Genomic DNA, 13503 nt, shown 5'->3' with positions numbered 1-13503 from the left:
AGCTGGGACTACAGGTACACACCACCATGCCTGGTTAACTTTTGTATTTTTTTTTTTTTTTATTGTAGGGACGAGGCTTTGCCATGTTGCCCAGGCTAGAACTGGTGATTTTATTTGTTGTCATTACTAAGGCATAAGGATATATTTCTATCATCTTGTTTAGTTCTTTTTATTTCTTTTATGCTTTTCACCATTCAATATTGATCTCTTATTTTTCTATACATACATAGAAGTTTAAAACTCGATTTCTATCATTTTGCATTTTGGAATTTACTCTTTATGTTTAATTTTTTCTTTTCTTTTCTTTTTTCTTTTTTTTTCCTTTTGAGACAGAGTTTCACTCTGTCACCCAGGCTGGAGTGCAGTGGCGCGATCTTAGCTCATGGCAACCTGTGCCTCCTGGGTTCAAGCGATTCTCCTGCCTCAGCCTCTCGAGTAGCTGGCAGTACAGGCATATGCCACCACGCCCGGCTAGTTTTTTTGTATTTTTAGTAGAGACAGGGTTTCATTGTGTTAGCCAGGATGGTCTCGATCTCCTGACCTCGTGATCTGCCCACCTCGGCCTCCCAAAGTGCTGGGATTACAGGCGTGAGCCACCGCGCCTGTCCAATTTTTTTCCACATATCTGAACCTCTTTGTGAACTCTGCAAAAACTGCAGAACAACTCACCTCCCTGTTTCCTTTGATGCCACGTGTGTCTAGTGTTATCACTCTTATTTTCTTTAAGCCCCCGTAAATTGGAAATTCTTATTGTGCTATCTATTCAATGATAGTTTTGATTTTTCCATATGTCTTAGTCCTCTCTAGCTGCCATAATAAATTACCACAAACTGGGAGGCTTAAACAACAGACATTTATTTCTCACAGTTCTGGGGGCTGGGAAGTCCAAGATCTAGGTGCAGGCAGATTCAGTATCTGGTGAGGGCTCACTCTCTGGTTCATAGATGGCAACTTGTCATTATGTCCTCACACGGTGGAGAGAGATGGAGCTCTCTAGTGGCCCTTCATATTAGGAGACTAATTTTACCAGATCGGAGGCTAACACCTATGACCTCATTTAACTTTACTTACTTACTCCAAATGCAACCATTTTGGAGGTTAGGGCTTCAATATGTGAGTTTGTGGGGTAGATAGGAAAAACAACACAATTTAACCCATAGCACCACACATTAATATATCTTTTTCTATGATTCCTTCTTTCATTGCATTTGCCTGAGATTATTTTCACTCATTTTAAAGAATATTTTGGGAGTTCATTTAGTAATGGCTGAACAGTGGTAAACAATTTCAGTTTTGTATTTATCAGAAAATGCCTTTATTCCAATATTCAATTCTACCTTAATTTCTTGTCATTTTCTTTCAACACTTTGGAGACACTAGTACACCATCTTCTAACTTCCATGTTCAAATTAAGAAGTTAGTGCAAATGTAATTGTTGTTATTTTTTAGATATGTGTCTTTTTTCTCTGGCAGGTTTTAAATTTTCCTCTTGGCTTTGGAATCCTGAAGCAATACTCTGAATGTGCCTCAATATGATTACTTTATCTGAGTATTAATGTCTTTAATCAATTTTGGAAAAACCACTCATTGTTAATTCTTTGAATATTGTCTGTACTCTCTTCTTCTGAAATTCTGCTTATTTCTATATCAGACTGTCTAATTCTATTATCCCTGTCTTCTAGTTTATTCTTTGTATTTTCCAACTCTTATTATCTCTGGGTCACATGTGAGTAGTTTCTTCAGCTCATGTTCCAGTTTCTTATTCTCTCTTCGTCTGTGTCTAATGTGTTAATTCAATTTATCCCTTGAGTTTTAACATATGGTGGTTATATATTTTTTTACTTCTAGATGTTCTCTTTAGATTTTTTTTTATTTTGGGGGGGTCAAGGCTGCCCAGTATTTTTCTGATGGTATTATATTCTTTCCTGATGCTTTCTATGATTTTTTCTTTCTTTAAAGTTATTTTAGTTTTATAAAACAGAGATGGGGTCTTCCTATGTTGCCCAGGCTGGTGTCTAACTTCTGGGCTCAAGCAATCTTCCCACTTTGGCCTCCCAAAGTGCCGGGATTACAGGTATGAGCCACCATGCCCAGCTGATCTTTTATTTCTTTAAGGAAACTTATTTTGTATTTGATATCTATTTTTCCCAATGTTTAAAACCTTTTATGCTCTAATTCTACTCACTCATTGCTTCTTGTTTTTATTTTTCTTTTGTAAATTTTGATTTATAGCAGATTTATGGAGACAGTATCTATGAGAATTCTATGATTTCTGGACTCAGAGTCTATTCCTTCAGAGAGAATTTTCCTTTGATTTCCAGGCATCTATAGAGTGAAACCAATCCATTATTACCTTACCTTTATTTCTTGGTTCAGAGTGTGGTGTATTTAACTAGTAATATAAACACAAACCCTGTACTCTGGATGTTTCTGGATTCTGAGGTGAAACTTCTCTTCCTACTTGTACCTTCATGCAGAGCCAAGAGTGAGGCAGACAGGGTTGTGCAGAGCGTGTCTTTCTTCCTAGTTTAGTATTTAATTTAAGGTGTATCCCTTCCTAAGCTCCTAATTTATGTGTTTTTTTAATTTTAACTTCCTATCTTATGGACATCCAGTGCCTTGTCTCCTATCCCCTACATGTGGCACAAGATAATTACAGAAAAGCAAACATTCTCAAGGCAGCTTCCAGCCTCCTGACTTAACTACCATGTTGAATCATGATCCAGTTCCCATTTTATTTTTGGCCTCCAAAATGTTCGTGTTAACTTGGCATAGAGTTGAAAAGGATTTAAGATATTTTTTCATTCAGGATTTAAAAGTTTTTTTTTTTAAATTTTTTAAATATGAGCAGCCAGAGAATCAGATGAAGTGTTTTATAATAGAAGAGTTTTAAGCTATTGCAAATAGTCTGAATATCATGTCCCTCCAAAATGTTGCAGTCTAATCTCCATTGCATTGGTATTAACAGGTGGGGTCCTTTGGGAAGTAATTAGATCATGAAAGTTCCATCCTCCTAAATGGGATTAATGCTGTTATAAAAGAGATTGAAAGGAGCATTCTAGCTCCTTCTGCCACATGAGGACAGGTAGAAGGTGTCATCTATGAGGAACAGGCTCTAATCAAACACTGGCTATTCTGGTGAGGGCTCAAAAGAAGAGAAGAGCTATAGAGAACATCCTCAGTCTTCTTGGAGATTATCCAAGTGGTCATGATCAAAATCTGGGTAGAAACATGGACAGTAGGCCGGGCGCGGTGGCTCAAGCCTGTAATCCCAGCACTTTGGGAGGCCGAGACGGGCGGATCACGAGGTCAGGAGATCGAGACCATCCTGGCTAACACGGTGAAACCCCATCTCTACTAAAAAATCCAAAAAACTAGCTGGGCGAGGCGGCGGGCGCCTGTAGTCCCAGCTACTCGGGAGGCTGAGGCAGGAGAATAGCGTGAACCCGGGAGGCGGAGCTTGCAGTGAGCTGAGATCTGGCCACTGCACTCCAGCCTGGGCGACAGAGCAAGACTCCGTCTCAAAAAAAAAAAAAAAAAAAAAAAAGAAACATGGACAGTAAAGGCCATTCTTATGAAGTACCAGACAGAAATGAGGGACAGATTATCAGAAACTGAAGGAAAGGCAATCCTTATTACTAAGTGACAAATAACTTGGCTGAATTGTGTTCGTGTTCTAGCCTTTTGTAGAAGGAAGAACTTATCAGCAACAAGGTAGAATATTTGACAGAAGAAATCTCTAAGCAAAGTGTTCAGGGTGTGGCACAGCTTCTCTTGACCGCTTATAGTGAAATGCAAGAAGGGAGTTACGAATTAAAGACAGAATTTATCATCAAAAGGGAAGCAAAACTTGAATATCTGGAAAATTCTCAGCCTGACAATATTGTAAAGAATGTGAAAGTGTGTCCAGGAGAGAAACCAAAACTGTGGTCAAGCAAATGTTTGATAAAGAGACTAGTATGGATAGAAGGAAACTCTATGTTATTCATCAAGACAGTGGAGGAATGATCTTGAGGGCATCTCTGAGACTTTCATGGATGTCTCATCCATCACAGGTCCAGAACACTAGGGTCTTGGGAGCAAAATGATTTCAAGGCTTTGCTCTCTGCATTCCAGTTCTGGGCCTGCATTGGCTGTTACAGTTGTGGCTCAAGTAGGCCCAGGACCAGTTCAGAGTGCCCCCCGGGAGGGCAGCATATGTGGTAAACCTTGGCAGCATCTGTATAGTACCATTTCCACACGGGCTTTGGAGGAATGGTTGCCTCCACCTAGATTTCAAAGGATGCCTCAGACAGACTTAGGGCACAGGCAGAGAGCAGCAACAGATGTGGCAGGGGTCACTGGAGAGAGCAATACCCAGTGGCATCATCAAAGCAGGGCTGCCCTGAAGACCCCAGACCAGTAGAGCCACCAGCATGCAACTCCAGCCTGTGAGAGGTGCACCTAGCAAAACCAAGAGGGCAGGCTGCAGGGCTGCCAAAAACCTTGGGGGTTCAAGCCCTACTCCAGTGTGTCCAGAATGTGTGGCATGGATTAAAAAATATTTTGGAGACTTAGATTTAATGTTTGCCCTGTTGGGTTTTGTACTTGATCAGGGCCTGTCACTCCTTCCTTCCTATTTCTCTATGTTGAAATAAGCATGTTTATCCTATACCTGTCCCACCATTGTATTTTGGAAGCATGTCACTTGTTTGATTTTGCACGTTCATGGCTGGAGACAAATTTGCCCCAGAATAAATCTTACCTTGAGTCTCATCCATATCTGTTTTAGGTGATACTTAGGTAAGACTTTGGATTTCAGACTTTTGAGTTGATGCTGGAACTACATTAAGACTTAACTTCCCAGCACTTTGGGAGGCCGAGGCGGGCGGATCACGAGGTCAGGAGATCGAGACCATCCTGGCTAACACGGTGAAACCCCGTCTCTACTAAAAAATACAAAAAACTAGCCGGGCGAGGTGGCGGGCGCCTGTAGTCCCAGCTACTCGGGAGGCTGAGGCAGGAGAATGGCGTAAAACCCGGGAGGCGGAGCTTGCAGTGAGCTGAGATCCGGCCACTGCACTCCAGCCTGGGCGACAGAGCGAGACTCCGTCTCAAAAAAAAAAAAAAAAAAAAAAAAAAAGACTTAACTGAAGTTAAGAGTTTTGAGATGGAATAAATTATTTTAAATGTCAGAAAGGCATGAGTTTGGGGGCGGGCAGGGGCAGAATGGCATGGTACAAATGTTTGTGTCCCTCCAAAATTCATATTGAAACCTAATCACCATTGTGTTGGTATTAAGAGGTGCAACCCAGCCCAGCATGATGGCTCACACCTATCATCCCAACACTTTGGGAGGGTGAGGCGGGTGGATCACCTGAAGTCAGGAGTTTGAGACCAGCCTGGCCGACATGGCAAACAAAACCTTGTCTATACTAAAAGTACAAAAATTAGCCAGGTGTGGTGGCAGGTGCCTGTAATTCTGGCTACTCAGGAGGCTGAGGCAGGAGAATAACTTGAACCCAGGAGGAGGTGGAGGTTGCAGTGGGCCAAAATCTCGCCACTGCACTCCAGTCTGGGTGACAAGAGCGAGACTTCATGTCAAAAAAAAAAAAAAAAAAAAAGTGGTGCATCCCTTTTGGAGGCACCCCTCAAGAATGTGATTCATGCCTTTATGAAAGAGACCGAAGGGAATGTCTTCGCCTCTTTAGGTCTTTCCAGAGACACACAGAAGGTGCCATCTATGAGGAACAGGCCTTCACCAGACATCAAATCTGTTGGCATCTTGATCTTTGACTGCCCCACCTCCAGAACTGTGAGCAATAAATTTCTGTTCTTTACAAATTAATTAATCTAAGGTCTTCTGTTATAGGTGACTATCTAATGTGGCAGATTGTTGGGAACAAGTTTCTATACTCTTTATTTTCTTATACTACATGGCTAAACTCTCCACTTTAATGTTTTATTGCAATGGTAACAATGTATATAGGCTTATCATGTTTTTGCATTTAGACAGAACACTACTAATGCTTCACCACTAAGTGTGGTGTTTGCTTTAGGTTTCTGGTAAGTAACTTTTTTCAAAATATTGAAATTGCCTTCTATTCTTAGGTATTCAAGATTATTTTTAAAATGTTATAACTGAATATAGATTATCATTTGGTTATTATTCCGTATTCTCTTGCTATGGTAAGTGATATCTTTTCCTAAGATTTTATTATTCTCACATTTTTGGGATTAAATTGTACTTATCATAATGTATTAGTATTTTACTACACTTGATTTGATTAGCCAAAATTTTATTTATTTTTTGTTCACAATTATGGCTTCTAATTTCCTTTCTCATGCTGTTTCTGTTTTATAGTATCAGCTTTGTGTTTGCCCATAAAAGAATTTAGTCAGTAATAGTTTTTAGTGCTTGAGATAGAAAGGCATTTCAGAGACTGGGACATGTTTGTTTGACGAAGCAGAGCCTTCAGAAAGTCTAGCTGTTTGGAGATTTATGAATTACTTCATGTGTATTACAGGAGGGTCATTTTCTGTTTTCAGAGATCAAGATATGAAATCCATGTTCAAGATACTTTCTAGTGTGTCTTCGTGTATCCTCTGAGTCCAGCCATCAGGCTACCAGCAGCTCTTGGAAACCCTGACATACTTATTCTTAGAAGACTGCTTTCTGGACTCAAAGTGGAACCTCAAATTTTCAATTTTGTTTTTAAAGCCTACACATAGGTGATGATCTATACATGCATATATATTTTAGAGAATTTATAATTCTGAAAACCATGCTGGTCTTACGGAACCCATACATTACCCTTTCCCCGTGTGTGCTCCAAGCTGTGGTGGCACGTGAAAAGGGGTCCTTCCAGCAGTGGCCCACGGCCCTGTGCTGCTTACTTGCTCACTTCATTTACAAAAGCAAGAAATACACATTCTTGTGTTAAGTCATTATGATTTGGGGATTTCCATTACTCACACACCTGATCTAGTAGTAACACAGTAGCCTATTTTAACAATATCATTTATTCAATAATCCATTCTTTCCCCATTAGTTTTGAGCCTTCATTTATTGTGTACTAAGTTATTTTTAGTGGTTGTAATCTCCTTCTTTCCTACTCTCTTAATCATGAGATTGCCAACATCTGCTCTGTGTTTCTGTGCTGTCTATAGCCTCTGGCCTTGGTACTGTTCTTCAAAACTGGTATTTCTAACCTTACTTTGACTTCTCCACTTAATCTCCCACAGTTCATCATTCAACTGCTCTCTTTCCATCTTGACCTTCTGAACCGGCTCACACCCAGATATACTTTTGTCATCTGCCTTTCCCCCTCATAAACATGGACTGCTGCTGGGGAAAATCCACCACTGAACTCTTGCAGGTCTCTGCAAATGTTTAATGCCCTGTCTTAGCCATGACCTCCACAATGCTGGGCTATCCTATGTTATGTCCCCTAAGATATCCCTTCTCTCTTGCCTTTAGGGACAGTCCTAAGCGTCCATCATGGCACTCAAAGTCCAACCTTATTTGTACCCTCATTCTCTGAGCAGACACCACTGTATTCTGTTTCACAGAGAAAATGTGAGTGCTGGGGATGAATTCTTTCAACTTCCTGGTCCCTTCCCATACATGATCTTTCTCTATATTCTTGCCTATTGCTCTTCCACGTTGATAGAAGTGTCTGCTCTCCTTGTCAGTGTCTCAGCCTTGGATCTGTCCCCTGTTCTATTCTGCCTGTGTAAGGACCTTCCCTGACCAGCTGGGCCACCATCTCCTGCTTCTCCAATCCCTCACTCTAGACTGACTCTTAACCTTTTGTCAAAAAATACTCAAGCTTTTACATTCATAATGGAGCATATATGTTGAACCTTATTCTTTTCTAGACACTACCCTCCATTCTGTCTTCCATCCATGGTGACTTTTCTGGAAAGAGCATCTATTACACTGGAGACAGCAAACTCCTTGATCCATTCCAATTCCTAACCCTGCAATAATTTTCTACGTCCCTTACTCAAGTAATTGGGAGTGCTCCTAGTATTACCAGAGACCCAGCAGTTCCCGATTTCGGACCTTTCCATATTCCCATTTCTTGACTTGCTATTATTTTACATCATAGATTACATCCTTCATTTGAAGAGACTTTAATGGAAGGTTGCCATGGAAACTCTCTCATGTGGCTGACCACCTACCTCACTTGCTCTTTCTGAATGAAGTTCCCACTTTTGCCTGCCTTAACAAAAGTAATGCTCCCCAAACTCAAGTCCAGGGCTGTGAACTGGAAGCAGCTGGGGCTACTGTTTCTGGGTGCTGGTATAAATGGCAGGATGTGAACACAAGCCTGTGATGGGTAAAAAGATGTACACACAGGCAGAGCCCGACAGGTGCTGGTGGTCCTATATGGTCCTGAGTTGCTGGGACCCTCCCTGCCCACTGCCCCCAGAATGGACTTTGGCCTCAGGTTTGAAGTGTTCAGATGTGACTGAGATGAGCCTGTTTCCCATGCCTCAGGAATAGCGAAGAAACTCTATCTGGAAGGTTCCCCAGGGTTCCCCACCCAGCAGCCTCTGGTATTAGACCAAGCAGTGGCTGGCCAGGATGGTGGGGACAGAAGGGAGACAAAAGTGGGCAGTGGGTAGGGTCACATCCTCCCTGACACTGAATAGGCAACATGGGGAGGAAGGATGAGTGATCTTTAGAACGTTCATGGAAAATGCATACTGGGAAAAAGAATGCATGGATTTCAATTTTTTTTGCAACAAAATAAACTTATACTAACTTGTGAAAACACGTCTGAACAGGATCTAGTTTGAGGCCCTAAGAAGTATAAGACAATAGTTTGAAAAGAGCTCGTATCAGACACATGAATTCTGCTAAAATTGAAACCAGAACAAATATGCAATTGATGGTGAAGCTTGGCTGGAAAATGGTGAAATCATTGATGATTTTTTGAAAGTTTATAGGGACGATGCCTCAAAGAAATCAGCAGTTTAAGTAAGTGGATTACTCATTGGAAGAAGGGAAGAGATGATGTTGGAGACGAAGTCCGTAGCAGCAGACCAGCCACATCAGTCTGTGAGGAAACAATTCATCTTGTTTGTGCCCTAATTTAAGAGTACTGATTAATAACAGCAGAAGCACTAGCCAATGCTGTAGGCATCCCAAGGTGTTCAGCTTATACAATTCTGACTGAAATTAAAGTTAAGTAAACTCTCCACTCAGTGGGTGCCAAAACTTTCTCCCAGCTTAGCTGCAGATAAGAGAAAAGCATTCTACGGCAATTTTAAACAAGTGGAATCAAGATCCTGAAGCATTTCTTCAAATAATTATAGCCGGAGATGAAACATGGCTTAACCAGTACACTCCTGAAGGCAAAGCACAAGCGAAGGAATGACTACTGAGAGGTGGGAGTGGTCCCATCAGAGCAAAAGTAGACATGTCAAGGGCAAAGGTCATGGCAACCATTCTGTGGATGCTCAAGGCATCTTGCTTATTGACTTTCTGGAGAGCCAAAGAACAGTAACATCTTATTATGAGAGCGTATAGAGAAAGTCAATGATTTAGCAGGAAAACACCCAGGAAATCACCACTCTGGAGAGCTTCACCAGAGAGCCCTTCTCCATCATGACAATGTTCCTGCTCATTCCTCTCATCAAACAAGGCCAGTGCTGTGAGAGTTTCAATGAGAAATCACTAGGCATACACCTTCCAGGCCTGATTTGGTTACTTCTGTTTTATAACTTTAAAAAATCTTTAAAGTCCACCCACTTTTCTTCAGTTAATAACGTAAGACTGAAGTGGCATGGTTAAATTCCCAGGGTGCCCAGTTCTTTAGGGATGAACTGAATGGCTGCTACCATCACTTACAAAACCATCTCAACCTTGATGGAATGCATGCTGAGAAATAAAACCTATTTTTTAATTGTTATCTTTTAGTTCAATTTTTCTGTGAACTTTTGAAGTCCCCTTGTATTTGTTTTGGGTGGAAATCTGAGTCTGATTTCTCAGCTCTCTGTGGATGGCTGCATCTTGATAGAGAAATGAAGGCCATTTACCCTGATGCTCTCTACTGGGCCCAAGTTTCAGATGTTGAACACACACGTGTGGGAATTTATGAATCCATGCATCTGTGCCAGCTGGTGGGTGAAGTCTAAGTTTCTTCAACAGAATTAATTATCTTCTGCCTCCTGGAATCTGGTAGGAAAGGTTGAGGAAAAGCAGCCATCCATAGTGCCTCCACCACTGGAATGGGGGCAGCCCTAACGTGTGCCCCACTGTCCCCCATGCTGAGGAGTCCTTCACTCCAGGGATGTCTTCACCCCAATCATTCAGACTCCCCCAGTGTTTCTGCATCACCTGAAAGGTCAGAAGCATCTGGGCACACACTCTCCATGAGTGGTGCTTTGGCCTCCCTCCCCATCAATACTGAAGCCCTCAGAGGCAGAGGGGAGTCAAGGAAAAGAGTGGCCGTCAGCAATAAATGAGTTACAATGTTTGATTTCAAACAGAAAACCTTGTCACCAAAATCACTACTCAGGAGATCTGGACTTCCTCTCAATGTGAGCTGAAGAACCCTTGAGGGTTAAGAGCCAACTTCACCTGATCCCCACTCTCCCATCCCAAGACCCTGGGAAGTCAAACCAAGAGGTAATCAACAGAAAACAAGTTTAATGCAACAGGGGACAATCGTCTGGAGCGAGTCCATGCTTCAGAAGGCTCAGTCCATGGCAGTCCCGTGGCTCAAGGCCGGCTAAGGCCGGCTGCAATGGAGACCAGCAGCGGGAGGACGGCCGGCCCCAGCCCACCACAGCTCTCACCCACACTCCCAGCATATTCTTTGAACAATGATGTGTTGATGGACGGCCCCTGTAAATTGCAGTAGCGAGTTTTACAACACTTGAGGTAAAAGAAGGGCAGGGGCTCTTCCAGGAGAAACCGCTTCTCCTCTGGCTTGGGTATCTCAATCGCTGCACAACTAGTGGAGCACTGCTTCGAAATCATGAAAAACCGTGGAAATATTTCTAATAGGAAATAAAGATTGAGAGAAGGCAATCACGCATTTGCAACGCCTGACAACAAGGCCTTTCTGTCTGGGTCAAAGCCTTACCCCTGGTGGCCCTGCTCAAAGGTGCACACTCAATAAGGCACCAAGTGGGGGTCGGGAGGACGAGGGCCAGGCCTGTGTGTTGAATGCTGCTTCGGGGAAGGGCTGGCTTCTGCGTGGTATGGCCTGTCCACAGGCACTGGGAATGCGGGTCTAGGGGTCGCTGTTTGGGAACACACAGGTCTCAACTTCTCAAACACAGGGTTGGCTCAGGCCTTTGTGACCACAGACAGACACAGGACTGCCAGCCATTCTGGCCATCACCCAGGGCATGGAGCCGGCCTCTCGGTGGGCCTGGCTCGGCTCTGAGCTGGGGGTCTTGTCGCATGACCACACTTCATCTTATACTTCACTGTACAAATCATTTTGCCATATTAAGTTAAAAAGTCAATGTTGGCTACACTGATTCTGAAGCATCACCTTGGTGCCCCACCAACTTCGTGGATACCGAAGGGCTGGAGAGCAACTGCTGGCTGGAATCAGAATTCACCAGCCCTGAAGATCGCCCTGTGGGCAGAAGGTACTGGGTGTCCAGATTCCCCTCGGGGAGGGCTTCATGTACCCATAGGTTTTCAGGGAAATCACAGATGACACAGCAGCGGTCTCCAGTTTTTAAGGCACGCACCCTTCTTTGAGAACACACTTGGAGGCTGTACACCTTGGTTTTGTGCATCTCTTGTAAGAGTGACACAGACACTGTTCTCAGTGGCGCATTTAACATTATTAAAGCTTAATTTTTCATTTAAAAATGGATGACATGAAACCCAGATTTTCTTCCTACCTTCCAATATTTTATCTGGACCCACTGTAGCAGGCACTGCCTTACACCGGCACAGTTCTTACGGACTGAACCCCACCCCACTCCCCCTTCACCTCTCCCTGGCCCCTCAGGACTTTGCTCTTCACATTTTAAAGGACAAAAAGAGGCAGGGTGCGGTGGCTCACACCTGTAATCCCAGCACTTTAGGGGGCCGAGGGTGGGTGGATCACCTGAGGTCAGGAGTTTGAGACCAGCCTGACCAACATGATGAAACCCAGCCTCTACTAAAAATAAAAAATTAGGCGGTGTGGTGGTGCGCATCCATAATCCCAGCTACTCAGGAGGCTGAGGCAGGAGAATCGCTTGAACCAGGGAGGTGAGGTTGCAGGGGGCCGAGATCAGGCCACTGCACTCCAGCCTGACTCCATCTCAAAAAAAAAAAAAAAAAGCTACTTTCTATTAGTTATTCCCTATTGAGGAAAACTAGACAGCCCTGATTCCTGAAAGCCCTCTATTCACCTGCCTGTGGGTCTCCAACAAGACTGAAGATACTCACTCACGGCCGCTATAACGCAGTACGGCTCTGTCCATTGGCACCTCCTCGGGTTCTGGCACTCAAAACTGTTTTCTCTCTCACAAACGTGACACCACACTCTATCGTCACCCTCGTCTGAAAGGAGGAATAAAAAAGAAAGTAGAATGTTCCAGTTATCCGTGCCTATCTGAGGAACACAGCCAGCATCCGAGCCAGCACAAACTCGGCGGGTCCCCATCTTTCTGCCCCTGAGCAGTGGCTGGGGCCACATGACTCTGAGTGAGCCGCATGGGGAGAAAGCAGGAAGGGTCTCAGGCCACGTAAGAGCTGCCCGCTTCCCCTTCGCCTTCTCCCATGATTTTAAGTGTCCTGAGGCCTCCCCAGAAGCCAGCACCATGCTTCCTGGACAGCCTTTGGTAGTGTGAGCCACTTACACCTCTCTTCTTTATAAACTGCCCAGCCCTCGGCCTTCTTTACAGCCTGAGCGGTTTGTCTTCTCTCCTGGGGGCTCCCCCATCCTCCCACATCCAAGCACACATGCTCTGAAGTCCTTCTCCTGGTGATTTTCTTTCTTTGGGTTATTTAATTCAGCATGTCTCTGGGCAGCATATGAGGCCAAAAGGCTCCCAGGAACTAGTCTTGTTGAGAAGAAAGATAATTTTGTCTAATTCAGAAGTTATCTAAAGATTAATTAAAATGATGAACTTGAAAATAGTTACTTATGAATCAAGGTAGAAAGGGGCCAGTAAGTAGGGGAGCGAGAGATGTGAATAAAAGTGATGGATATGAAGATGTATTTTTGGTAAGGAAGATTATAAAGAATAGCAAATAATGTATGAAAAAGGATCTTGTGTGGTAAATTTTTGTCCTAAAGTAAAATGACTAATGATTTTTAGTCATTAGTCATTAATATGACTAATGACTTTCAGCCATTAGTCATGAATAATGACTAAATGATTATTTGGGAAAGAGAGAAGGTTAGGGCAAGGCAGAAAGTTCAAGCATGTCTAAGATGGTCTGTGTACACTGGGATAAAGTTCATGAAGGGAAATTTATGAAAGGAGTTTTGTATATGAGTAAGTTGGTTATAATTGAAAGGAAGCCATTTATAACAGTCTTTCTAGAAATTG

At 43.1% G+C, this 13503-nt stretch overlaps 1 protein-coding gene across 1 annotated transcript; it reads right to left on the bottom strand.

Annotated features, from left to right (window-relative positions):
- Positions 1 to 10622: 10622 nt before the first annotated feature.
- LY6K (lymphocyte antigen 6 family member K) lies at positions 10623 to 12890 on the bottom strand. The gene is made up of 3 exons (XM_033202704.1): positions 12851 to 12890; positions 12395 to 12508; positions 10623 to 10995 (listed from the first exon to the last, which is right to left on the bottom strand). Exons 1-3 carry the CDS (start codon positions 12888 to 12890, stop codon positions 10715 to 10717), a joined length of 435 nt encoding a protein of 144 aa, XP_033058595.1. The 3' UTR covers positions 10623 to 10714.
- Positions 12891 to 13503: the final 613 nt, after the last annotated feature.

This window comes from Trachypithecus francoisi, unplaced genomic scaffold (genome assembly GCF_009764315.1).
Source record: "Trachypithecus francoisi isolate TF-2019V2 unplaced genomic scaffold, Tfra_2.0 Lachesis_group7, whole genome shotgun sequence".
Classification (NCBI taxonomy): Eukaryota; Metazoa; Chordata; class Mammalia; order Primates; family Cercopithecidae; genus Trachypithecus; species Trachypithecus francoisi.
Note: the sequence above shows the minus strand (reverse complement) of the source record. Positions and strands in the feature narration are given on the sequence as shown.

Coding starts and splice junctions, on each gene's coding strand:
- LY6K (XM_033202704.1), bottom strand. CDS start 12,890: ATGGGGGAGCCCCCAGGAGAGAAGACAAACCGCTCAGGCT. Junction 12,509..12,850: donor GAAGACAAACCGCTCAGGCT/GTAAAGAAGGCC, acceptor TCCTCCTTTCAG/ACGAGGGTGACGATAGAGTG. Junction 10,996..12,394: donor CTGCGTTATAGCGGCCGTGA/GTGAGTATCTTC, acceptor ATTTCCTATTAG/AAATATTTCCACGGTTTTTC.